General features: G+C 34.0%; 1 protein-coding gene across 9 annotated transcripts in view; it reads right to left on the reverse strand.

Moving 5' to 3' along the window:
* The window catches only part of CDC42BPA (CDC42 binding protein kinase alpha), a 296,309-nt gene that overhangs the window by 30,251 nt on the left and 240,649 nt on the right, over positions 1–25,409 (reverse strand). For 4 of the 9 annotated variants that reach the window (XM_043923188.1, XM_043923187.1, XM_043923184.1 and 1 more), the window contains 6 exons: positions 13,246–13,350; positions 9,371–9,454; positions 6,133–6,238; positions 3,519–3,655; positions 2,691–2,830; positions 1,339–1,420 (listed from right to left, as the gene is read on the reverse strand). In XM_043923188.1, the coding sequence (XP_043779123.1) occupies positions 1,339–1,420; positions 2,691–2,830; positions 3,519–3,655; positions 6,133–6,238; positions 9,371–9,454; positions 13,246–13,350 (654 nt within the window). Of the gene's footprint in view, positions 1–1,338; positions 1,421–2,690; positions 2,831–3,518; positions 3,656–6,132; positions 6,239–9,370; positions 9,455–13,245; positions 13,351–20,663; positions 20,703–25,409 lie in introns of all 9 variants that reach the window. The other 5 variants (XM_043923191.1, XM_043923189.1, XM_043923186.1 and 2 more) reach the window with 2 other exon arrangements.

A 25,409-nucleotide genomic window follows, 5' to 3' on the forward strand; every position in this document is an offset into this window, starting at 1 on the left:
AAGTCACTCAGCTGTGTCTGACTCTTTGCAACCCCATGGACTATAGCTGAACAGGCTTCTCCGTCCATGAGATTTTTCCAGGCAAGAATACTGGAATGGGTTGCCATTTCCTTCTCCATCAACTCATTTTAAAAAAGTAAAAAATGCTCAGAAATACTTAAGATTCTGTTACTTCATAACAATAACTTAGAGAAGACCACTTGAACTAATATTTAAATGAAGGTTTATCACTATACAATGACACTATAATCAGAATACTTAATTTATGTATATATGGATCCTTTATTAAAAGTAATTTAAGCAACAGAGACAATAAAATCCCACAATTAGAAGCAGGTAAGATAAGTGCGCCTCTGTAGGTTCCCTCGGTAGCTGGAGAGAGAATAGTTTTCGGTCTGGGAACTGAGAGACTAGCTATGGTCTTAGATAAAAGATACATACTTGTACTAAGCATATAGGCATAGAATATAGTCCTTTTTTTCAAACCTCCATTATCTTAACTCATCAATTTGAGACTGCACTGTGTTAGACAGCCTCCAAAGATGTCTACCAACAATTTTTCCTATGATTTTCACTCTTCTTATCTAAAAATGCAGCCTATTTCCCCTTCTCTTACGTCTGGGATGACCTCATGACTTGCTTTGGCCAACAGACTGTAGAACGGTTATTGTGCCTGTTTTGAGCCTAGTCCTTAAAAGGCCTGGCAGCTGCTTCTCCTCTCTTGGAAGCCAGTCACGGAGAACTCAGCCAGACTAGTGAATGATTAGAGACCATATGGACAGAGTCCACAAAGAGAGCTGAGGTGGCCCAGAGACCAGCCAAGTACCAGGGCTAACAGCCAGAACCAAGGCCTCAGATGTGAAAGTAAGGTCGTTTTGGCTATTTCAGCCCCAAATGAGCTGAATGCAGCCGTATGAGTGACTCTCCAGTTGACACCAGAAGAACTGACCCACAGACGGTGAAAAATAAATAAGCCAGTAAGTTTTGGAGTGGTTATTACAGAGCAATAGAACTGAAACATTCTAACTTGTAAACAAGATCTTAAAGAAACTTTGATTTTTTTAAAAAATTGAGAAATCTCACACTTTTCAATTCTTCTTGCGGTAGTACTTCTCTGAAAGTTGAATTGTGACTCAAAAGTATTATCTAAGATGAAACCTATTTTAGAAACCATATATTCAAGCTTTCTATTGGTCTTTTACTAATTCAGTGTTTACTTTGCACAAATTGTAAGATATGGTTATATTCCAAGTAAGTTTGTGATCTATAGAGAGAGGAAAAACATTTAGTTTTTAAAAGCAAATACTTCAGTGATCAAATTATAACACACAGACTTACTCTAAATATACAGGGTATATCTTTTCGACTTGCATGAATAACATCAGAAGCCAAGACTGAACTCACAGAAAATTCTTCATCCCTGAATGAAAAGTGAAACATTAAAAGTTAGCATATGCGGGTATGTGTGTGTGGTTTTGGGTGTGCATCTAAATAACACATATGAAGCAATCCTCAAAATTTAATTTCACAGAACATCCAAACTGAATTTTTAAAATTTTTGAATTTTCTTTTTTTGTAACTGATAGTGCCAAAAGTAATTTATCAGGTGTAATTTAACAGTGCCACATTACACAAGAGTTAGAAATCTTTTCTGGCTTACTCAGTGTCACAATGCCAGTAAGTACAGGACACGTGGATTTGGATCCTAGTAGGTCTCCAGGCTCTCCAGCAGACTGTCCCCTCTTTGCTCTGACAATACATGTCAAGTGGCCTCAACACAGCTCATCTGACATTTTACTGTCCCTTAGGAAATTCTCAGACAGATCTCTTCCACAATAATCTATTCCTTGTGATTTCCTTAATTTGGTTATTGGTACCATCATTCTCTTGGTCTTGAAGACTTGACATCTTAGTCTTATCTTTGATTCTTCCCCCTATCTTTCTATATTTGGTTCCTTAGCAGGTTCTATCAAATTTTCCTTGCTAATATTTTAAAGTTTCTTGCATATAAAGAAATGTATTTCTATTTCACATGTATGGGGAAGAAATGTATTTGAGATGCTGGTATGAAATGCTTATGTGAGCCAGAACTGGAAATTCTAGTTTTGAGCACTGGTCTGGAGACATATGTTTGGGAGTCGTCAAAGAGGAGGTGATGGTTGAAGCTACAGAAGTAAATAAGATCACTGAGGGAGAATGCCTGGAGTCACAAGAAGGGGTTAAGTAGAGGAGGGAGCCTGAAAATGAGACCAGAAACATTGAAGAGATGTACTTAACTTAAATGTTCACTGCTTCATTTTATATTCCAAGAGCCTGTCTGATTTTGAGACTTTTATTTCCTTTCCTCACACTGAAATTATACTGAAGCCTTTGCTTTAGGTGATGATGTAGACATTATACATTAGACCTCTAGTGCCCCAGAAGCCTTTAACTGGTCTTTTGGTTTTCAAGCATTAACTTCTTTTCCCAGACCCCCAGACCCAACATGCATACACATGCACATCAACCTGTTCTATAACTCCACCATATTTCCTGTTTGTAATTATGTTATGACTGCAGTATTAGTAAATGAGAAAATTACTGTGAAATTAGATTTAAATAAAAACATGGCAATATAATCAGAAGAAAAATCATACACTTTGTATTTCTGTGTTGCAAAGACACAAATATTTTCATCTCTGAAAACTTACCTCATGTCAATCACTTGACTGACTACAACACTGGGCTGAGATGCCTTTCCTTCAGCAATATCGTACAGAAAGAGCTTGAAGTCACAAACTACAGCCAGTGCTCTTTGCCATCCTTTCTTCACTCCAGCTGGCTTAGGGATCTTAGGCAAACAAACAAGCAAAACAACCCGAACTAAAATGTCAATCAGAAGCCCTTTAATTACATATGTAACTGCAGGGTGAAAACCTAAAGACAACATACACGTTTTAAGTCTGCCACTGTGGTTGGTAAAGCAGCAGACGGAACACATATATTATTAATAACATGAGCAAATGTGACAATTCCCTCTTCAAACATGGAATGACATTTGATTTTGAAAAATTTTTAACGGTACCATTTTAATTTTCTCTAGTAATTCATTAAAATAACATTCATAAACTTCTAAGTTGCAGAAAAGCCAAATTTGGTAATAGGATGAAAGGCAGTGTACATTTTAAATATTATTCAAGATTATAAGTAAGATTACATCTTGACAATATCTCATACTTCATAAGCATATACCACCTCTCTGGCAAGACTAAGGGCTACAAGACTCCTTTAAGAAGATATAAATATCTGATCATTATGCTATAGGGACAGAATAGAAAATTTTGAGACACTTTGGAATTTATTACAAGCAAAAGCCAGGTTTTTGTTTTCAAATCATTTCTCTGAATGAAATAAAACTGTTAGGTGAATTTTATTTGCCGAATTTTCGGTCAAGGACTATGTCTGTAAGGTGATTGACTTTTCTTTATTCATTAATAAACCTTAAAAGATTAGTCTAAATGCAACCTAACCATACTTACCCTGACATGCCCTTCATATGCCGTTCCTATTCCCTTCTGTGGATCTATACCCAGAGGACCTTTTGTCTGTTCAGGAGGAACTGGACAAGCAGTTGGAGCTTTGTTTACACAAGTTATGTGACATGAAAATCCACACACTTTAGGAGGGGAGAAAAGAAACAGTGTTCAAGAAAAATTCATTTTTACAAAGAGAACATTCACTGAGAACTCATTATAGGCAAAGTGCCATGTTAGATGAATGCTTATCTCTGGTTTTATTTTAAACTGTTTTTGTCATTTGGGGAGCTGATTCATTGGCTCATAGGTAAGACTTCCAGTGAGAAATAGTAAATACTTCTTTTCATTACTGTAATATTATTGTTCTGTGTTAACATTAGTGATCAAAATGAGAAGCAAATAAATGGCAAAAAATCTAATCTTGAGAATAAAATGACTGTTTTAAACTGAATTCCTAAAAAAGCAGCTTCTGGAGTTCTAACTTCATCTCACTGCAGCTGGGTACTTTGAAATTTCTCTTGCAGGAATCACTGATGGACATTAAATTACCTGACACATCTCTGCAATATCTGGCAAATTTTACCAATCCCTCTCTTTGATTAAAAAGTTATTTAAATTTTAGGAGTTGTTGATATTATTATATATATTTAAACTACTACTAAGATAATAATAATAGTTAACTTTCTTGGGTATTTTTAATTTTTTGCAATAATCTGCAATAATCTAAGAGAGGTACAATACCACCGTTTACATATGACTTTGCCTGGGTCACAGAACTCCTAAGTGACACTGCTGGAATTCAAACCCAGGCAGTCTGGCTCAGAGCCTGTATACATTACTACTAACAGTACAGCCATGAGACCTCTTGATACTTACATGGTGAACCTGAGATAAATGAAAATAAACTCTTCCATTGAGACTTGGCTGGTTGAGAATTAAAGGTTAAAATATTTAAAAAGAACAAGCTTGTTTGGAGGGGTGACAGATTAAGAATATCTATTCAGAGAATTCCTACTCTAAGGGGGATCCTGGAGAATATTTTGAAAGAATAAAAGTGGAACTGAATCGATAGCATCATGGGAACACATACACACGGGGAAATGAACTGAATATCACAAATGGATAAAAAACCAACAAAGAAGGAAGAGGGACTAGCATAAACTATCAAAAACTATCCATCTTCTGTAAGACAGCTCATTCACTTCTAAGTCGAGCATCTAACAAGTTATAATTTGTTTTACTAAGCAAAAAAATCTCACTTTCACCAGGTAATGGAAACAACAAAATTATTGCCTTATACTGGATCTAATTTCAACCAAGCAAGAAGACTTAAAATGACAGGAATCTTGAGAGGCTATAACCACATTATACAACATTTATGAAAGCCTGGGCATAGTCTAATGTGTCCCCACTGTTTTATAGTGTCTTTACAGTTTCAAAGAGTCTGAAGAAAGACAGGCCCAATTTCATGGCATGGGACCTGAGAAGGGAAGAGAGTTGGAAAGATCTCAAAAATTCCTACTACAGAATTGCAAATGATTCTGATTCATAAAAAAATGACAAGGGACCCAAAGCCAAGTAGTTGCCCAGGATTCTTTTTGATGAACAGATTAAAAAAGTCACATTTATAAGTACTGGCTAAGTTTCACAATGAGACAAGGCTTAAAAACTGTACAAATTCTTCCTGTTGACTTTAGACCCACCTTCCTAGTCAATGACAGAGCTTATTCATTCTCAGATTATTTTGTTATCTTTATCTTTTACCTCCCCTTAATTATGTTTCCCAAGGCTCGGTCCTCACACTTACTCTCTTTTTCACTCTATGTTTTCCTTGGAAAACATTATTCATATTCATCACTTCACATATTCATAACTCTCAAATCTCTTATTTCTCATGCCTGCCCATTTTCTTTTGTTCTAAAATCCAAGCATCTAAGAGACTAGTTAGGATAATGCAATCTGGATCTTCTATCTGAGTTGTGAGAACTAGTCAAACATAGAACACTGTATCCCCAGTGCCTAAAAGCACAGAGCAGGCATTCTGCAAGCATGTGATGGATGAATCAATGAATGGTAGGGGAAAGCCTCTGCTACTAACACTAGGAATAAAATATTTTTTGAGGCATTATAGCAGACAGTTAATATTTCTAAAAAGATACTGCATTGTTTACTTAATAGTGACTCTAACAAACTAAGCAAGAGTAAAATTAAATGAATAGATTAACTTTCTATTAAATGAATAGAATAAATGAATAAATAAATAAATAAATAAATAAATAAAATAAATAAATGATTAAATGAATAGAATAACTTTCACCTATTTTGTCACATAGGTTTCCATTTGGGGGACCACAAGTTCACCTGAATAATGAAACAAAGGTGAAGGCAACATAAATATGTCTCCCCCGGAACGTGCTTCTAGGAACTATCTGTCTAGTTTCCAATATTCAACAGACTTTAGCAAGGTGCTCAGTTTATTATCCAAGGAAAAGCAAATGATTAAGTCAAATAAATAAACATTTATATACCTTTTAAAGAGAATAAAGCTTTCTGATTACAATTTAGGGAGTAAACGTTAGGACTGTAAAGTCACGTTTTCTTACTGTTTAATTCTTACCTTCACAAGAACAGCCTTGTCTTATCAAACCCACCATCAAAGAGGTACACTGATGACACTTGGTAGGAGTGGTAAAAGATTTGACAAAAAACTGATGAGTCTTGCGCTGCAAAGCAAATTGATAAAAACATACACATGGATCATTTAAAGGATTTCCATAATGCGAACCTCTGTGAACACACCAGCTGCTATAATGATTTCTAGTTAGAAATTAGAATGTTCTCTAATTTCTTTCTATAATTAATACACTTCAAATATTTTTATTAGACAATATTGAGCTGGAGAATTCTAAAGATAATGTAAGAAGTTAAATGATAATCAACTGCTCTTGAATGCCACTTAAAAAGTTATAAAATAAAGTAGTATTTTTTTTTCCCCCCACAAATTTTGACTTCAGGGCTTTTGTAATTCCTCAGATTGCTCTTTGGCAATGAGTTGGGTAAAAGTTTCCATAGTTATACCTATATAAAAAAAGAAATGGGCTTTTATACCTTTTTATGAAAGACAAAGAGTAATTTAAAACTCTTGTCCCTACTATAAATCACATATTTGATTTTCTGGGACCAAGAACAAATATGTTTAACAAATATGCTTCGTCCCTTGGAAGCAGGCAGTATCACACTTGAGCAGACAAAAATACATATGTATTATTCCAGAGATAGACTGAAAACCCAGCATTTAAAGCAGTCATGAGTTCCGGTCCAACCTCAAACCAATCTATTTTAGAAGTTCCTTGGGACCTAGTTTCAAAGCAGCACTGGCATTTGGCTTTATTCTAAGTAGAATACAGACTATCTTTCTACTGGCTTTATAATTCCTGTATGTTGCTGATCAAAAAAGTGCAGATACTGTGACAGTACTATCATCTCATTTAATGGAGACAATGCCTCTTGGAAGATAGGTATATTTCTTTATACAGATGAAGAAAGTGAGACTCAGAGAGATTAAGTAAGTTCCTGATGAATAGTGAGTTACTGGCAGAGTTAAAAGTCAAGCCCAGATCCGATTCTGTGATCTTTCAAAGTTTAACTATTCAAAAACATGTAAATGAAAAATATGATCTTAAAAAAAAATCAGACTGCATAAGACATAGTTAGGTCAATACTAGGAGCCTCCATGCCTGTGAAAAATACCTAATTTGTTAACATCACATCAATTTTTGCTCAACATTTCTCCTGTATACTGATTTTATTCTTAGTTTTTTGCACTTTTAGGAACTATTAGAGTAAATTTTCTAATGCTGGTAACTTTTTCATTTGTTCAAAATGTATTAATGAAACAATTCAGTTTGTTACTAATTTGTTCTGTGGGCTTTCAGTACAGCGAAAGAAAAGTCAACTGCTCAAGGTAATTAATTAACTGTGTCCCTTTTCCTTTTTCCAAAAGATAAGAAGACATGTTTGAAATGACAGTAATTAAAACAACTGTGCCAGTGACAAATTTAATAGCATTACTTCACACTATCCAAAAATTACTGAAAAAACACATTTATTATACACTTTTTCTCCAGAGATCTACTCAGAATATCATAATTTTAACTGAGTATGCAACAATAGGAAATATAAACAATGTTTTAGCAGAACATTAATTTTAAATGATCAAGTGGCAGGTAGGACATAGACATATGTAGGACATAGACATTATTTATTACTAAAGATTAAAAGGCCCATGCATGTTTCACTAATTCTAACTAAGGATGCTGCTGCTGCTAAGTCACTTCAGTCATGTCCGACTCTGTGCGACCCCATAGACGGAAGCCCACCAGGCTCCTCCGTCCCTGCGATTCTCCAGGCAAGAACACTGGAGTGGGCTGCCATTTCCTTCTCCAATGCATGAAAGTGAAATGTGAAAGGGAAGTCGCTCAGTTGTGTCCAACTCTTAGCGACCCCATGGACTTCAGCCTACCAGGCTCCTCCGTCCATGGGATTTTCCAGGCAAGAGTACTGGAGTGGGCTGCCATCGCCTTCTCCGCTAACTAAGGACAGTATAATATATAACATGCACTCGTGCTAAGTTGCTTCAGTGGCGTCTGACTCTAGACGAGGGTCTATTCAGTCCTAAGTTCTAGACTACTTGGCTTCTGGATCTTTCTAAGATCCCCTTTCTTATCTTCTGGTCAATATCTGATTTCTAATACTTTCACAAAAGGTAGCAGGAGGAAGAGGAAAAAAAAAAGTCTAGTAAAAGAGGCATTAAACCTAAAGCATGAACACATTAATTTTAGGTTATGCGGTAATTTGAAGTAAAATGAGAAATAACTATAACCTCAAAACTTAGAGAGGTTGATATGAAGAAGTGTTCTTTTCATTCCAATTTTGTCAGAGCTGCAGACTTCAAGCTACTCAATGGATAAGGTAAAATACTTTTAATAAAAGGTGTGAGAACAAAGAAGAACCAATCCTTTCTGTAAACTTACAAACTGATGGTTGTACATAGTTAGGATTCAACACTATACAAGTAAAGGCGACTTTATCTGGAACAAACCTTTCTTAAATATTTTTAAAATAACCTTTTTTCTTTTTAAACACTTTTATATTGAGATAATTGTAGATTCAATCTTTTAGAAATCATGAAGTAACTTTTATTTTGTGGAGAGGGACAATAGGTGTACAAAAATTGAGTTAATATTCAGTCCATGAAATATTATCACCAGAGCTTCGTGGAGGGCCCTCTCATTTTACTTGGCCTTACTTTTTAAAAAAATTCATTCTTGATGATTCACTGTCAATCTTTCCCCATGAAATCAATCACTCAATCTAATGTGATCTACACAGGTCCTTGGATATGTATATATCCTTATGAATTAGATATTTTTGTGTGTTGGTAATTTATATAAATGTGATTTTGTTACACTTCAGCCATATTTTACCTATCTTTCTCCTATTTCCAACTCTGCTAACATAAACAGCAGTAAGCATCTCTATGGATCTGTGTTAAAATTTTTTTCTTAAGGAATAAGACGATTGGGTTAGATGGTATATGCTCACTCCATACTAAGACTTCAAAACAGTGAATTGAAGAAGATGGAAATAAAGCAAAACAATTTGCATGTTTGTCCTACCTTTCTCAGTGGTGATTATTTCCATTCACATAGAATTTATTCTCTTTCTCAGCTTTTATGTTTGTAATTTTGAGGAAACCAGTAGTAAAAATCATGGCAAATACAAAAAGCAGAAGAAATCCATTCTCTCTCTCTCTCTTTTTTAGAACACATCATGCTTATAACTAGATTGAATACCTTTGGTGGAAAGCCAGTTGAACCAGGGCATCCCTTTTTCCTTAAGGTTGGTGTGTGAACTGGAAGTGGAGTAGAGTCTACAGTCTGAATCCAGGGGAAAAGAGGAAATAAATGTCATAAAACACTACATCTATTTCAGACATCACTAAAAATAAATGTAAGTATAGCCAAACAAAACAGCAATAAGGAAAAATTATCTCAAGGAACTAAAATTCTTACTGTTGATAATTTAAATTCTGTCTGCAATATCTACAAATAAAACATTAATATTTGTTCAATTTGTGAAAACTATTTCAGTCTGGAAATTTAAAAATAAGTAAGTTGTAAAAGAGAATCTATAGATGAACACAAGAAAGTCATAGCATCTCATCTACATAAAAATGAGAATTTTAATTTTCAAGTTCAACTAAAAATTAATTCTATAAAACATCTGAAAGAGTTTTTAATCAAGATTTATAATAAAAATATTTAGAAGAATCCTTTAACTCCTTTGACTTCTATATACAGAATGCATATTACACATATGGAATACAATTCTGTGGATTTGTGTGTTTGTGTGCAGAGATTAAGAGAGAGTGAGCGAGCACCTGTGAGACAGATATAGAGATACACTGATTGATGGATTGATCAGTGGGATTTTGTGAAGAAAGTAATTTCTAAGAAGGGAGTTAGATTATTTAACATGATTGAAATTCAGAACTGACAGAAATTTAACTACAAGTTATATCTTTACTTTATGCAGTATTTCTATTAAGATATTTCTTTGAATGAAAGGATTTTACTGGATGCTATTGTGGAAAAAAGAGAGATGACTTATTAGCAAAGTATAAAAAAAATACACAAAGAATGACTTCCTCTAGGATGCTAAGCAAGCAAGAGGAAAAAGCTAGCTTTGTATAAAGTTACAGAATATTCTAAAATATTAAGAGAAAATATGAATGGTCCCTTTTTGTCTCTGTTACTATATAAGCTCCGAAACCCAAATATTTTATACACATGATAGCCTTAAAATGGAATTTAGGTGGGCTTCTCAGAGTTTTCTATTTAATTGTGAGTTTAGTTCTAATTTCAAGCTTGAAAAATGTATTAAACTGAATTTAATATTTTTCTTTAAAAAATGACATAACAGAGAGGAATACAAAAGTGTTTTTGAAAGCTAATAAAGAAAAATTCACAGGAAACAGAACTGTCACTTGAATTTACACAGAAAGTCCAAGAGAAGTTCTCAGAATTAAAAGGAGTGAACTAGGGGTGCCGAATCCAAGATCAACAGAATTCATAGAGAATAGCAACACCTAGTTTAGAAAATATTTTTAAAAGATCCCATTCACCATAGCAATAAAAACTTTAAGGTATCTAGGAACAAATCTAACAAGCAATTTGGAGCATATTCATGAAAAAAATAATGAAACTTTATTGAAGGATATAAAAGAGTACCTAGACATTGTTCATAGACAAAAAGGCTCAATACCACAAAGAGATGAATTCTCCTTAGATAATTTATAAATTTAAATTCAATCAAAAGCTTTACATGGAACCTACATGCTGAACCTAAAAATCATATATAAAACTAAAGGGTCAAGAAGTAAAGGAACAAGGTACTTGGGAGTAGCTGATCATAACAGGCATCAGGAATTATTTTAAGGCTACAATAAGACAATGTGACGTTGGTGCAGAAATAGACAAAAGGAATAATGAAAGAGAATAGAGAATCCCCAGACAGATCCATTTATATAAAAAGCAGAGACAGCTTTACAAATCAATAGAGGAAATATAGGAGAGCTCGTTGTTCATATGAGAATAATAGATTAGTACCCCATTTCTCATAATACCTTTAGTTTGTTTAAAGTCCTAAACATGTAAAAGCAAAATTTAAAAACTTTTAGAAGAAAATATGGAAGATAATCTTTATAACTGCTGCATAGGGAAGAACTGTTTTAAAAAGACAAAAAGCAGAAGTCATAAAAGAAAAAAATTGATAAATATAACTACATTAAAATAAAAACTGTTGCAAGACAAAAAGATATAAAAAATAAAAATTTTAAATAAGCCACAGACTGGAAGAAAATATTTGCCACGCATATAGCCAGCTAGGAATTAGTATCCAGAATACATAGAGAACAATTACAAAACAACTGGAAAAATAATTCAATAGAACAACGGACAAAAGACATAAACAGGCAAATCACCAATGGTCAATAACACACAAAAAGATGTTGAATAACACTTGAAATCAGAGAAATGCAAATTAAAGCAAAAATGCCACTCAATACCCATCAAATAGATAATAGTTAATGTCTGACAGTACAAAGGGTTGGAAGAATGTGGGGAAATAGAGGAACTCACTCACACACACTGCTGGTGGGAGTGAAAACTGGTCCAACCACTGTGGAAAATAATTTGACAAGATCTAGTTAAAGCTGAAAATGCATATTCTACATAATCCAATAATTCCACTTCTAGGTATATATGCTAAACAAACTCTGCACATTTGCAAAAGCAGACAGCTGTTAGGATGTTCACTTCAGCATGAATTGTAATAACAAAAACTTGGAAACAACCTAAATATCCAACAACAGGAGAATGGATAAATAATTGTGGTATATTCATACAATGAGATACAATGCAATAGTTACAATGAATGAACTAAGTGGACGTGTATCTTTATATGATGCAGATAACCTCTGTGTAAAATTTAAATATACAACAAACACTATTATATTATTATTTATGAATACAAATGAAATAAACATGTAAAAGTAAGGAAGAGAAGGAGTACCTCAATGTCAGGTTATTCAGATATGCCTGGGAAAGGTGAGGGGTAATGGTATAGGGTAGGATGTTTCAGCTGTTTGGAATATTTTCTTTCTTTTTAATATAAATTTTGGAGCAAAATGTTTACACATCTTAAATGTGTGGGTGGTGGTTATGTGGGTGGTTGTAATATTATTTTCTGTATGCTTGAAATATTTTAACATTAAGATAAAATGCATAAACTCAAAATATTAAAACAATGATAATCTAAAAAATCAGATGGTGTCATCAACTTAACCTGTCTGAGGTATACACCATGGGGTTGGGAAAAAAATCAAGTTAGAATCTGACTACACCTCAAGCTTCACTTCAGACAGCTTTCCAAAGGGGACTCTCTGCTTCACCTGGAATGCCAGACACAGCTCTGAAGACCAAGTGCGAGGCAAAGGAGCTATGTCAGAACTGTCATGCTTGAGTAAATAATCAGAACTGCATCTGAGTCAGGACGGCATTCACTGAGGAATAATATATCCTTCTGACTTGTTGAGAAAAAGATCTCTGTTGAGAAAATTGACTAACTGGCTGTTTAAAATCATTTACTTACTTAAGGTGCAAATACAACACTATTTTTGCATTATTAAAAGGCATGATTTAGCTGCACACCTATTGCTGATTAACACTTAGAATAAACTACTGAATAGCCAGCAGTGGCACTTTTAAGTTCTGCTTATGAAGGAACAGACATGTCGTATCTTCATTAGATTTATTAGAATTAAAATATGAGAATGGCACTGACACTGCTGTGTATCTCTAGTTTTATCTGATAATTCCAAAATTCACATAACTCTGTCCTCTGTTCAGTATAGCTCTCTACTTAAAATATAGACTACTTTAAAATTAAATAAAATTCTTATTCAGGTTGAAATTGGGGGGGGGGACCATTTTTTACTTCAGTTTTATAATCTATACTATCAGTCAAATGTAATGATCTCCAATATACTGTGATTTATTACACAAAACATTTGTTAAAAGGAGGAGAGTCAGATTTCACTTGTTTTTGCAAGTCCCTCTTTCCTGACACAAGTGAAAAGTTGAGGAGCAAGATTGCTCCAATGAGGCACCTTAACTGGCTCAGCTTCACTAGATGTGGAAGGAGAGGTGGACCTTGACTGGATGTAAAACTTGACGTTCGGATTCCGTACATATGTGTTCTCAACGGGATCAGTCTAGGAAAATAAGTCAGGAAAAACAAAAACCCAAGAAATCACTTTTAAACAATGTGCAGCTCTTAGTAAATTTCTTCAAGGCATGATCATGGCAACATTCTCAAGAAAGGAGAACAAACTTCAGTCTGAATATTCACAATAGGGATGTGTCATTATACAGACGCATAACCACTAGCTTTAAAGAAAGGTTAAGATAACAACAGTTAACAAAATGCTCCAGTCTTCACTACTCATCTGTTTGAGCTACTGTATGTTCTTTTCTTGTATTTCACAAAATAAATCATACAAGTGAAATAAACGCAGAGTACTTAACAGAAATATGTTCTGCAGATTAGGAATAGTTTTGTCCTTGGTAAGAATGAAACTTGGTTTGCTCTAAAGCATTAGTTGAAAGGAAAAGAAACTAACTTGTCAGCTTTGTTACTAAATTAAATCCTCTTTTTATTTTGCAGCAGTAGAAATATTCACACGTATACTCAGTTGTACCCTTTTAACCAAGTATTTTTAGTAGCTGAAGATGCTTTGGGTTAAAATTTAGCATAAATGGTCCTATGGAGCACATTGATTGATGATATATTCAGTTTTGCAAGAGGATTGGGTTTTTTAAACGAAAGGCAGTGAAGATGACTTGGGAGGATTAGGAAATTGGTTTCAAATATGCTGTATACAGCAAGAACAAAGCTTAGATTAGGATTTGCTGTAAATCATCATTTATTACAGATCAGTAATAAGAGCAATCAGCTTAAGGATTTTAAATATGTACTAAAAAGGTTTTTAAAAAAATTTCTTTGTTATTATTATGGTTCCTATTTCAGGGACTGGCTAGCTGGCTGGCAAGTCCTGGAGTAGCCCTCTGCTGGTGCCCACATGTGGCCTCCCTTGGTAGTGGGCATGGGCAGGTATTCTGGCAAATTACAAGGGAAGACTTTGGTGGGGCCGACTAAGATGGCCACCAGTTGGGCCTTAAACCTTTAGCTGTTGGATGAGGGAGAAATGGGGAGAAGAAGGACCCCAGGAAGGGCATCCAGGGGACTGGGAGTAGCAGCCACGTACTAACAGCTAGGAGAGTACCTCATGTTTTAAAAACTGAACTACTGAACTGACACATACCAGTTGTATGTTAGCTCAGTGTGTGAGATGTAGATAATATCATAAAACTAGTATGCCTTAAAGGTGGGGAAGCCAGGCCCAAATTTTATCTCTTGACTCCAAACTCAGTACTCTTTGTTGTACCAAGGAACCTCTGCAGCAGACACATTCAAAACAATTTAGAGATCACGGAAGCTGACAAGGAAATTTGACCAGCAACAGGAGAGTAAGGAAGCAAATGGAACTCCAGACAAATTTTGCCTAGCTCACAATTTCACTGAGGGACAGCCATGGAGAAAGTTATCCATCTTACCTGTTAATCTGAAATATGACCCTAGGTTGGGAATAAGGCAAAAAAGTCTTTTATTTTCTAAAAATCTCCTGGTCTCCCTAAGATTATATAAATTGCAAGCTGATAAAAAGTTTATGGGTGAGTGGGTTCAATTAAAATAGAATTGATAAGCAAAGCAATACTGATACATTTTACACTAATAAGAATTTTAAAACTGATTCAAATAATCAAGTTAATGATCTCATAACGTTTCAAAGAAATGTCCAATTAGAGGATTTGCTACTTGAAAAAATTGGATTATTTTAAGAAAATGTAAGTTTCTGACCTGTCACACAGAAGCCTTTAGCTCACAGCTTAAAAGATATAAAATCAGAAGTTCCTGTGTGAAGGATAATGCTATTTAAAAAAGAGAATTCAGAAACGACTTGGTTCTATTTAGGTTGAATAGATTTTAAAATAAGACAGTGAGTTAAGACCATAAGAACTTTCTGGGAGAAGAAAATTTAATATAGCTAATATAGTGCTTTGTTCCTCTGGGTCCAATTACTCTAAAAATCTTCAAAAATGAGAAAGGTAAGAGATTGCTGCTTCTAATAGTACTGGCTGAAACTTTAAAGCAAGCCTGCACTTTGCTCCATAGGGACACAAGCTGACAGAAGTTGGACACAATGTTTTATATACTTTCTTGTGCTAAAATTGGGATATACCACTTTAAGCCATATGTGTTCTAATGAGAGGTTCCCATTATGACAACTGTCAAATCTAAAAATCAAATTGGTAGCTAAAATATTTACTAGCATACTTCATGACCCTATGAAAATGTGACATTATGACAGTTTAATATTGGCAAAGGAAAAAAAACATGATCACAGCTTAATCCATAATTACATAAATCAGTGACTCTTAAGGAATGATTGAGGCTTTAAGCACATACCTCTTGGCCATTCCGAAGAAATACTGTCATTTATAAATCTTTTTCTCCTAACAAACTTTTGTTCATCAATAAAATGAAAAAACAACAGAAATGAGAACAGATTTTAAAATTATTTTCCTAGTTGAAAGAGATCAAAACTGGTTATTCAGGAGTGGAAAACATTAAAATTTTAAAAATAACTCATCCTCAATACAGTAAAATAATGAAAATTTCCACACTAACTTTTTGGAGCTTTATGTTCTTAAAGTAAAAATAAATTCCAGAGATTAAACAAAATCAAGTTAATTTTGTTTAACAAAATTCAAAGTAAGAAATACTGAAATAATATTTTGAAATGGCATTAACTGACCAAATTAAAGAGGCGAACTATGCCATTTACAATGATACTGTGATTTAACAAAAAACATGCATATATAAGTGAAGTTTAAAAATTACCACTTTATTTTCCAAGTGTGTTTCTCATAAAAACAAGGACACAAAAGTTTGGTAAAGATGAATAAACTCATGGCAGAAAAGTGTTGACTATCAAACTTAAAAAAAAAACTTCCCATGTCTTTTAAAAGACTAATAAAAGTCAATAGCTAATTAGATTAATAGGTTTTAATATTTTCTTTCCTTTCTGGATTACTACCAGTGTAAGCAACATCTCAAAAGAGGTTACCATTAATAAGAAAAATACAATACTGCTTACATATTCCCTTCAGCAAAATGTTAACCCCAATACAACTATGCTTTTTAAGTTGTTATTAATTTTATCTATAATTACATGCTACCAATGCCTTTATAATTAATGGCTTATTCTAGCTACTAAAAGCAATTAATTTTACTTAACTTTCAGAATACTCAATGATTATATGCCAGGATTTACAGATAGCCTAAAACTAAGTTTAATACTTAATTGACAATGATTTCAGGTATAATATGACAGCAAAGCAATTGATTAATAGCATATTAGCTACTTTTACCTTTGAAACAAATATAATTAATATTATATTAAAACTAAGGAAGTTAAAAATTCTTTGTTATAAAAATAATTATAGCATTAAATGTAAGCAATGACTTAATAATGTAGGAAAAGTGAATAAATATGATATACCAATATATGATATACCAAAATATCATAGCAGAGATATCTTAAATTGATAATTGAGTTTATGATTATAGAAAGAATGATAAAAGGGGAAAATAATTAGGAACAATAAATAGCTTACATTAATTGGGCAGTATATTGTGATATAATCCAAAGGAAGATCTTGGAAACAGATCTTAACTGAATAGTATAAGCAATCTTGGTTCGATCCCTGGGTCAGGAAGATCCCTTGGAGAAGGGCATGGTAACCCACTCCAGTATTCTTGCCTAGAGAATTTCATGGACAGAGGAGCCTGGCGGGCTACAGTCCATGGGATTGCAAAGAGTCGGACGTGACTGAGCAACTAACACACTAACAATAATAAGCAATTCACTCAATATTTATAAGCTGTGATCTACTGAGAAACCTCTCTACGTAAAAGTAATTCTTTTTCTATTTTTTGATTAACTGATTCTTTTTTCTAAGTAAACATACTTTAAGGAGTTATTCTGATGAATAAGTATTAGAAATATTTACTATACTTTAATGTCACTTTTACTTAATGCTCTACTGCTTAAAAAAAAAAAAGCAGAAAAGCCTAATATCAGCATATTATTCACAGTGCATAACAATGTCATGTAAAAAGTCCATAATGTTTCCTGAATTTATTAGGACTTCTCTAATGAATAACCCACGAAATATGTTTTTAGAACAGTACGGTGAAATAGAAAATTTTTTCTGCTTTGGCTCAGATCTGATTTTTAGATGACCCACTATTCCAGATTTTCTCAAATTATGCAATATAGCCTCCTTATAAATAATAAAAAGATCAAAAACAACTTTCTTAAATATGTATTAATGGGTCTTTTTTACTCCAAAAATAATTATAGATTTGAACAAGTAGCAAAACATTCACAGAAGAAACCTAGTTTTAAAAGAAAAAGATACCAAGACTTGATATGAATTTGATAGAGATTTAAAAATAGTTTGCATCTAATACATTGTTTTGTATTGATAAATATAAAACTCAAAGTTAACAGAAAAAAAATCCAAATTTTCATCAATTTTCTTTATCCTGTAGCTGGAAGTATTTTAGAAACAAAGAGGAAAGTAACCCAATTTTTACTACTCAGAAATGTGTTATAACCTCAAGCTTTCAGTGAAATAGTTATTTCTTTTAATTGTGCTTATGATTTAAATGGCTTCCCTGGTGGCTTAGATGGTAAAAGCATCTGCCTGCAATGCGGGAGATCCGGGTTCAATCCCTGGGTCAGGAAGATCCCCTGGAGAAGGAAATGGCAACCCACTCCAGTATTCTTGCCTGGAAAATTTCATGGATGGAGGAGCCTGATGGGCTATAGTCCATGGGGTCGCAAAGAGTCGGACATGACTGAGCAACTTCACTTTCACTTTATGATTTAAAAACCAGTATTGCATGTCATTTAGATAACAGTAAATAAATTTTATCATTCTATCATTCTAAAACAAATCATAAATTACTGAAGGTTATGACCTGTAAATGTAATCTTACTAGTTACAAATGATGTAACTTGTTTCTCTTTAGGAAAATTTCTCCTTAAAATTATTTTCAGCTTATTCATTTGAATATCTACTCTGGAGAATTTACACATGTTCTAAGAAAACATAGAATAAAGTCCAGTCACATATTGGCTATTTACATTCTCTGCTTTAATTTCTAAAGGAATAATTCAAAAGATACTCAGTGTTTCTCACTATTAATGAAAACATAATAAAACTTTCCATAACCATCTGTATTCAGACATTAATAATAATATTAGTAACAAATCTTTTTTATACTGTGATTAATTAAACTAAACCACATAAAAAGTACATAAATGTCTAGATTATAAATGAGGCTTTAGAGCACATGGGAAATAAAAATGTATACCTCACTTATATAACATTTCAGTCATTTAAACAATTTTAAATTTATGAAAATATTATGTATTTCTTGTCTAAAAACACAGTATGTAACATAAAAACTGTATGCCACAGTTAAGATTCAAGGTCATTGTTAGAAATGGTAACTATTAGTGTCCTGCTGTTTTCATGGATGTTTCCAGGGATTATTAAGGTTACTCATTATTCTATGTTTCTATTTAACTGTTGAATAATTGTTGAATAATCATTTCCCTCATAGACATTACCTGACTTCTTATCTGTCAAATATTCAATAAGGAAAAACTAAAGGAAGCCTGGAAAGGAAATTACCAAGCCTATCACATCTGCATTTAAAAAAATCATATGTAATTATAAGCCAATAGGCTCTAGAGTGTGTGACTTAATTATATCCTATAGATTAAAATATAAACTAAATAGCAGGGGCCTTATAACAGCTATTTCCCTCAAAAATTTTTCCTTATTTAAAGAGTCACAAAAATATTCTGTGTGGTCAGAGATCTACAAGGCAAAAAACATAATTAATGGTAAATTTAACCAGAAAAACAAAATCTCTCTGAAGGATAACCTTATTCAAAAACAGTTAATAAAGTAGTCAATCCACAGATTAATTATTTGAACCAAATATAACTCAGCACACAACATTTTGGTCTTTCTTTCTAATTAACATATATTCAGATTGGATAAATCCAAATACCCAAATATAAAAATAATCAATAAGTCAATTAACCAGCAATCTTTTCATCAACTTCATTAATTCATGAGATATCAGTTGAAGTCGCAGTTCTACTTGCCATACCACTGGATCTGAACTGCTTATTCATTATTAAACAGTAGCTTGAAAACATACGCTATGCTAGGGTTAATCATGTTTATTTTACAATCAACTGTCCATCACACCTGGACGATAAGAGCACAGAAGCTGTGGGTCTCTCCACAAGAAGACCACTGCTTGTGGAGAGACTCACAGCTTCCCATGCCCTCCATAAACCAGATAATTCCCTTTAGAACTTTCCCAGTCCAAAATTATGGATTGAAGGTGCTGATCAACACCAAAAATCATGAAGGTGACGAGAGAAAGTTTGAAATTTGTATCGATCATAGATTTTCCTTTTGAATGTTGTTATTTACATTACCTATGAAAACCAGAGCAAACCGTGTCAGCTATCTTTTCAACTAGTGAGTCTGAATGTGTGTATATTGGTATTGGAGTGGAGGCTGGTTTAGAAAAATTTGAGACCTTTTCACAAACAGACTCCCCATTCAGGACATGTCAGAACTTTACAGCATAAAGATAGTGGCTTGCCCATTTCAGGTTGAGAAACACTGGATTGGGTTTAGCACAGGAAGATGGTTATAGCTTGTAATCAATACATATATAAAGAAAGCTGTAAATGTTTTTTTCAATCTCGGAAATATCTTAGAATATAAATGATTATCAACATCATTGCCTCAAATCTCTAAACACAAGGTATTTGGGAATACAGCTTTGAACTATGCCAAAAAATCTATCAAAGATTTCTCCAGAACTGATTTACAAAAATTATAGTCAGTCAGATCCATAACTTATCCCAAACCTTTTTTGAATTTTGCATAATGTGAATTATCAAGCTTTTTTTCTACATAATTAAAATCTCTACAAATCTCTACATAACTGCTTACATTGGATTATTTAGAAACTCAATTACTTTGTATGTGGCCAATTTAGAGAGCATACTTTAGGATCACTTTTTCACTCAATCAGAATAAAAAAGATACCTTACAATTTTAGTATTTTGGTTATAGAAATTTGTATGAACATTCCTAAAGCTTTGCGGCCAAAGCCAAAAAACAACAGAAAAAGAAAATACAGAAAAGCAGAGTAGCAATAGCAAGAGCAGCAGCACAAAGCATGCAATAAATGTAATACACCACAAGAACATCAGCATGTACTGCAACCACAGGCAAAAAGGATAAGAGAGAGGGTAGAGGGCATCGGGGTGGGCACACGAGTGCAGTGGTCTCTTACACGTCTGCCTTTGCTAGCTGGAGTACAGGATGGAGAGCGCTTCAACAAAGAAAGGAGAAGACTGCGTTACAAATATCTACACACACGGCTCTCAAAGACTAATACTGTATTAACAGACAAAGCATATAAACATACATATGAAGACATAGTTCTGATAGGTTCAAAGTACAGGCATTTTCAGGAAAAACTAGAAGACAGGAAAGTAAAGAAACTTGTTCAGGCTCCATCTAAGAGTGGTAATCAAGTTTTCACGGGACCTTGCACAGTCACCCACCAAGTAATGATCCATCAAGTTAAGGCCAATCTCTTTTCTGGAAAGGTTGGTGGTGGCAACTTGAAATAAAAGTACAAAAAGGATCTGAATAACTCTGATTTAGTGCTAGTAAGCCTTTAAACAAAACATTTAATTAACTAGTTTTGCTTCAGGCAATTACTACCAAATTCTTACTCTTTTCAACAGTAAGTACTAAATTAGGCCTTTAGAATCACTGATGTTGAATTAACACAAAAAGCTACTTCAACAATATTGTCCATCCTGACTAGACATTAGGCTTAATCAAAAGGACCTTTGCCTTTCTGACATTAAAGAATTAAGTAATTCAGAAAAGGTAACAATAAGTAGACAATTACATAGAACTATTTTTAAAGTTTTTGAAATTTGTGATGCTTAGGCAATAGAGTGTCCAAATACGTATCATATCTACTCATGTTTCTATAATCAATTCAACCTGATGTTTATTGAGGGTTTACAATATGCCAGGCACTGAACAGAGAGCACTGCATTTCACAGACCGGTGGGGGAGCATCACACCACCACCAATGTGACGAATGCTGTAACAAGGGCATGTACAAAGTTTTTTGGGAACCTGGAGGGGCATGTACAAGATTTTCATGGGTACCTAGAGGAGTGAATTTATAAACTGAGTCTACAGGAGTTACAGAAAATTTAAGAGAAAACCTCAAGGATAAGAAACATCATTCAAGATTATCAGTTTTACTTGTATAATAACTGGCAGTTTGGTAAACAGGAATTATTATTTCTTTCTGTAGGAAATTGGAATGGTAGGTGACAAACACTGTAACCCAAGAGTTAACAGCAAACTAGGATTAGAAAGTCTGCAGATTTCTAAACAGGTTCTTAGTCCAGTCTTCCATTATAATAGAGGCTAAAGTCTCAGGTTCAAACCAAGTTATACTCCTTCAGTTATTAACAGGAAGTACCTGTCTCCCTCCATACTCCCCAAAATCAAACAATCAAACATTAATAACTCAACCACCAGCCCCTTCTCTAGCAAACATTTAATCTCTCTCCTCTCCCTTTCTTAAAAATGATAATAGCTAACATCTATCACATGTAAAATATATACAGGTACTTTTCAAAGAATTTACATATATTAACTTTCAAAATCCTCATAGAAGGATTAATATAAGGTATTACAATCCCCGTTTTAAACATGAAGAAAACAGATTAACTTGAAACAGGTCAAAAAACTGGTAAGTGGCAGAGGTAAGATTCAAACCTTCATAGTCGGACTTTGCAAAATGGTATACAATCACTGCCTCTACTTCTGAGGTTGCTAAGAGTTGGACACCACTGAGCAGCTTCTACTTCTGAGCCTCTCAATCACTTCTCCATACAGTACAATCTGGCTTCTGCTTTGACTGCTCTAATGAAATACTGTGAAGATCAGGGTCTCCTGTTTGTCTGATGGTACCAGACATTTTGGCTGTACCTGAGGCTGCTAACCATTCCCTCTTAAAACTGTACTCCTTAAGTTTTTGTGGTGCAACACTTTCCTGAGTCATCCCCTGTGACCACTGCTTCTCCTCTTACTGCTCCACCCTTCTCAATGTGAGAGATCCTGGGTTTGTGTTCTGACTCACCACTTTTCTTTTGCTACTAGGTTGGTGCAAAAGCAATTGCAGTTTTTCATTGCTGAACTTTGCCATTTGATATTGGAATATATTTTTAAATAAATGTGGTTATGCTATATACCATTTTAAAACACATTTCTTTATTTTTTTGCTAATGACTTATTACATGCTGTTTATTTTGTATTTATTTTAGACTATAGAAATGATGTTAGATAAAAAGTACACGAGTGATTTTTTTTTTATTCGAGTTCAAAATGGGTCGTAAAGCAGTGGAGACAACTCGCAACATCAACAACGCATTTGGCCCAAGAACTGCTAATGAACATACAGTGCAGGGGTGGTTCAAGAAGTTTTGCAAAGGAGACGAGAGCCTTGAAGATGAGGAGTGTAGTGACCAGCCATTGAAGTTGACAATGACCAACTGAGAGCCGTCATCAAAGCTGATCCTCTTACAACTACACAAGAAGTTGCCTAAGAACTCAACATCAACCATTCTATGGTCATTCGGCATTTGCAGCAAATAGGAAAGGTGAAAATGCTCTACAAATGGGTGCCTCATGAGCTGACCGAAAATAGAGAAACTGTCATTTTATTCTATGCAACAACAATGAATCATTTCTCAATCGAATTGTGATGTGTGACGAGAAGTGGATTTTATGTGAAACCAGCAACGACCAGCTCAGTGGTTGGACCAAGAAGAAGTTCAAAAGCACTTCCCCAAACCAAACTTGCACCTAAAAGAGGTCAAGGTCAGCTTTTGGTGTTCTGCTGCCCATCTGATCCACTACAGCTTTCTGAATTCTGGCAAAACCATTACATCTGAGAAGTAGGCTTGGCAAATTGATGATATGCACTGAAAACTGCAATGCCTGCAGCCAGAACTGGTCAACAGAATGGGCCCAATTCTTCTCCATGACAATGCCTGACAGCACACTGCACAACCAACACTTCAAAAGTTGAACAAACTGGGCTGCAAACTTTTGCCTCATCTGCCATATTCACCTGACATCTTGTCAACCGACTACCACTTCTTCAAGCATCTCGACAACTTTTTGTAGGGAAAATGTAGGTAGTGCCTCCACCACCAGCAGGAGGCAGAAAATGCTTCCCAAGAGTTCATTCAGCCCCTGAACCATGGATTTTTATGCTATAGGAATAAAAACTTATTTCTCATTGGTAAAAATGTGTTGATTGTAATGGTTGCTATTTTGATTAATAAAGATGAGTTTGAATCTAGTTACAATGAATTAAAATTCACAGTCCAAAACCACAATTACTTTTGTACCAACCTAATACAATCCCTCCCTGGCAGATCTCAATCTAGTTTCAACTATGTTGATCATTCCCAAATTTGTACTGCCAGTTTCTGTTCACTCTTTTTCCTTAAGCTGCTGACTCATATAGAAAACTATCTGTCGAACATTTCCACATGCATGTCCCTCAGACACCTCAAATTTAATTTGTCCTAAAGGAAGCTGGTCATCTTTCTCCTCTGTTAAGATTTTTAATAATTATTACATATGGGACTGACTAAATATAAGCTCCTTAATATCTCCTTTCTACTCCCATGATATGCAGTCTGTATCTTTTATTACTGTACTTCTTCCATGGGTGTTATAATTATTTAGATGTCTTTTCCATCAGATCAGATCCTTAAGGGCAGGAAATACTGTATTATGTTTAGCATAAAACTTGTAAACTTAAAAATTCTTAATAAATATTGAATAAATCCTTCTGAAATTATATGATATTTAACCTAAATATTTCTTATGGCATTCACCATTTTCTACTTCGTATAGTACATAACAGTGTATTTATTTTTTCTAATAATAAGATAAGTATTTGAGGTCTACTTCTATGTCTGATTTATGTTAGTATCTACCACTGTGCACAGCAGAGTACCACATGTGTAAAAAGTGCTAAAATATTTAGCATAGAGAAACCCTTACATATTGGCTATACATATTCTGAAAGTCCAGATTATGTTAAAATCATGAGACAGAACATTGAATAGCTCAAATTATATTACCACTGTATGCAAAACAAGTCAAAATGTCTCTCAAAACTATCTTTGCATATGAAGGACAAGAGGTTTTCTAAGCTAACAGTGATACTAAATCACCATTGTAGTAATATTCCTCCCCAAGTGGCTACGTAGAAATCAGACCATTTTTACATTTTCAATAGAAAAGGGCAAGTTACACTTTCTGATGGTACAATTAGAGGAAAACACACACACTCTTAAACCTCTTGAACATACCCACACATATCATGATTTTCTATAAACACTGAAATTGGGTCTCATGGCAAGCACTGGAAACCAGTACATTTTCTTAAGTGTGCAATCTTATACCATTTCATATCTAGATCTATAAATTGCCACCAGAACTTCAAGGCTGATTATGGGAGTAAGCATGATAAGCAGAAACCAAAAGAAGTAATTTATCTTATGGACACAGAGTTTGGCTAATAGATTCTAAGGTTTCAGTTAACGTATATCAGAGGTCTTATTTAATAAAAAACCGAAGAGATAAAAGACTATGTAGTCATGACTGCTTCCCTCTAGCTACCCAAATATATTATTGATATAATATATGATATATAATACATAATATAACATGCTGCCTAAAATAGAGAAGATTACATGTGACAATCTTCTGAAATTGAAAATTTCAAGTCAGATTGGACTTAATATGTGGAAGTTTTAAAAAACAAGAATTAAAGGAGGAAATTATAGAAATTTCGTCATTTCTTAGAAGGATCTAGGCCTAGCTTCAGCCATAGGATTAAAAACTCTTTACAATGCATGTTTAAGAATTTCATCTTTCATTGATTCTCATGTGTGATCAACTTTCCCCATAATCAGTTAAC

This window comes from Cervus elaphus, chromosome 14 (assembly GCF_910594005.1).
Source record: "Cervus elaphus chromosome 14, mCerEla1.1, whole genome shotgun sequence".
In the NCBI taxonomy this organism is placed as follows: Eukaryota; Metazoa; Chordata; class Mammalia; order Artiodactyla; family Cervidae; genus Cervus; species Cervus elaphus.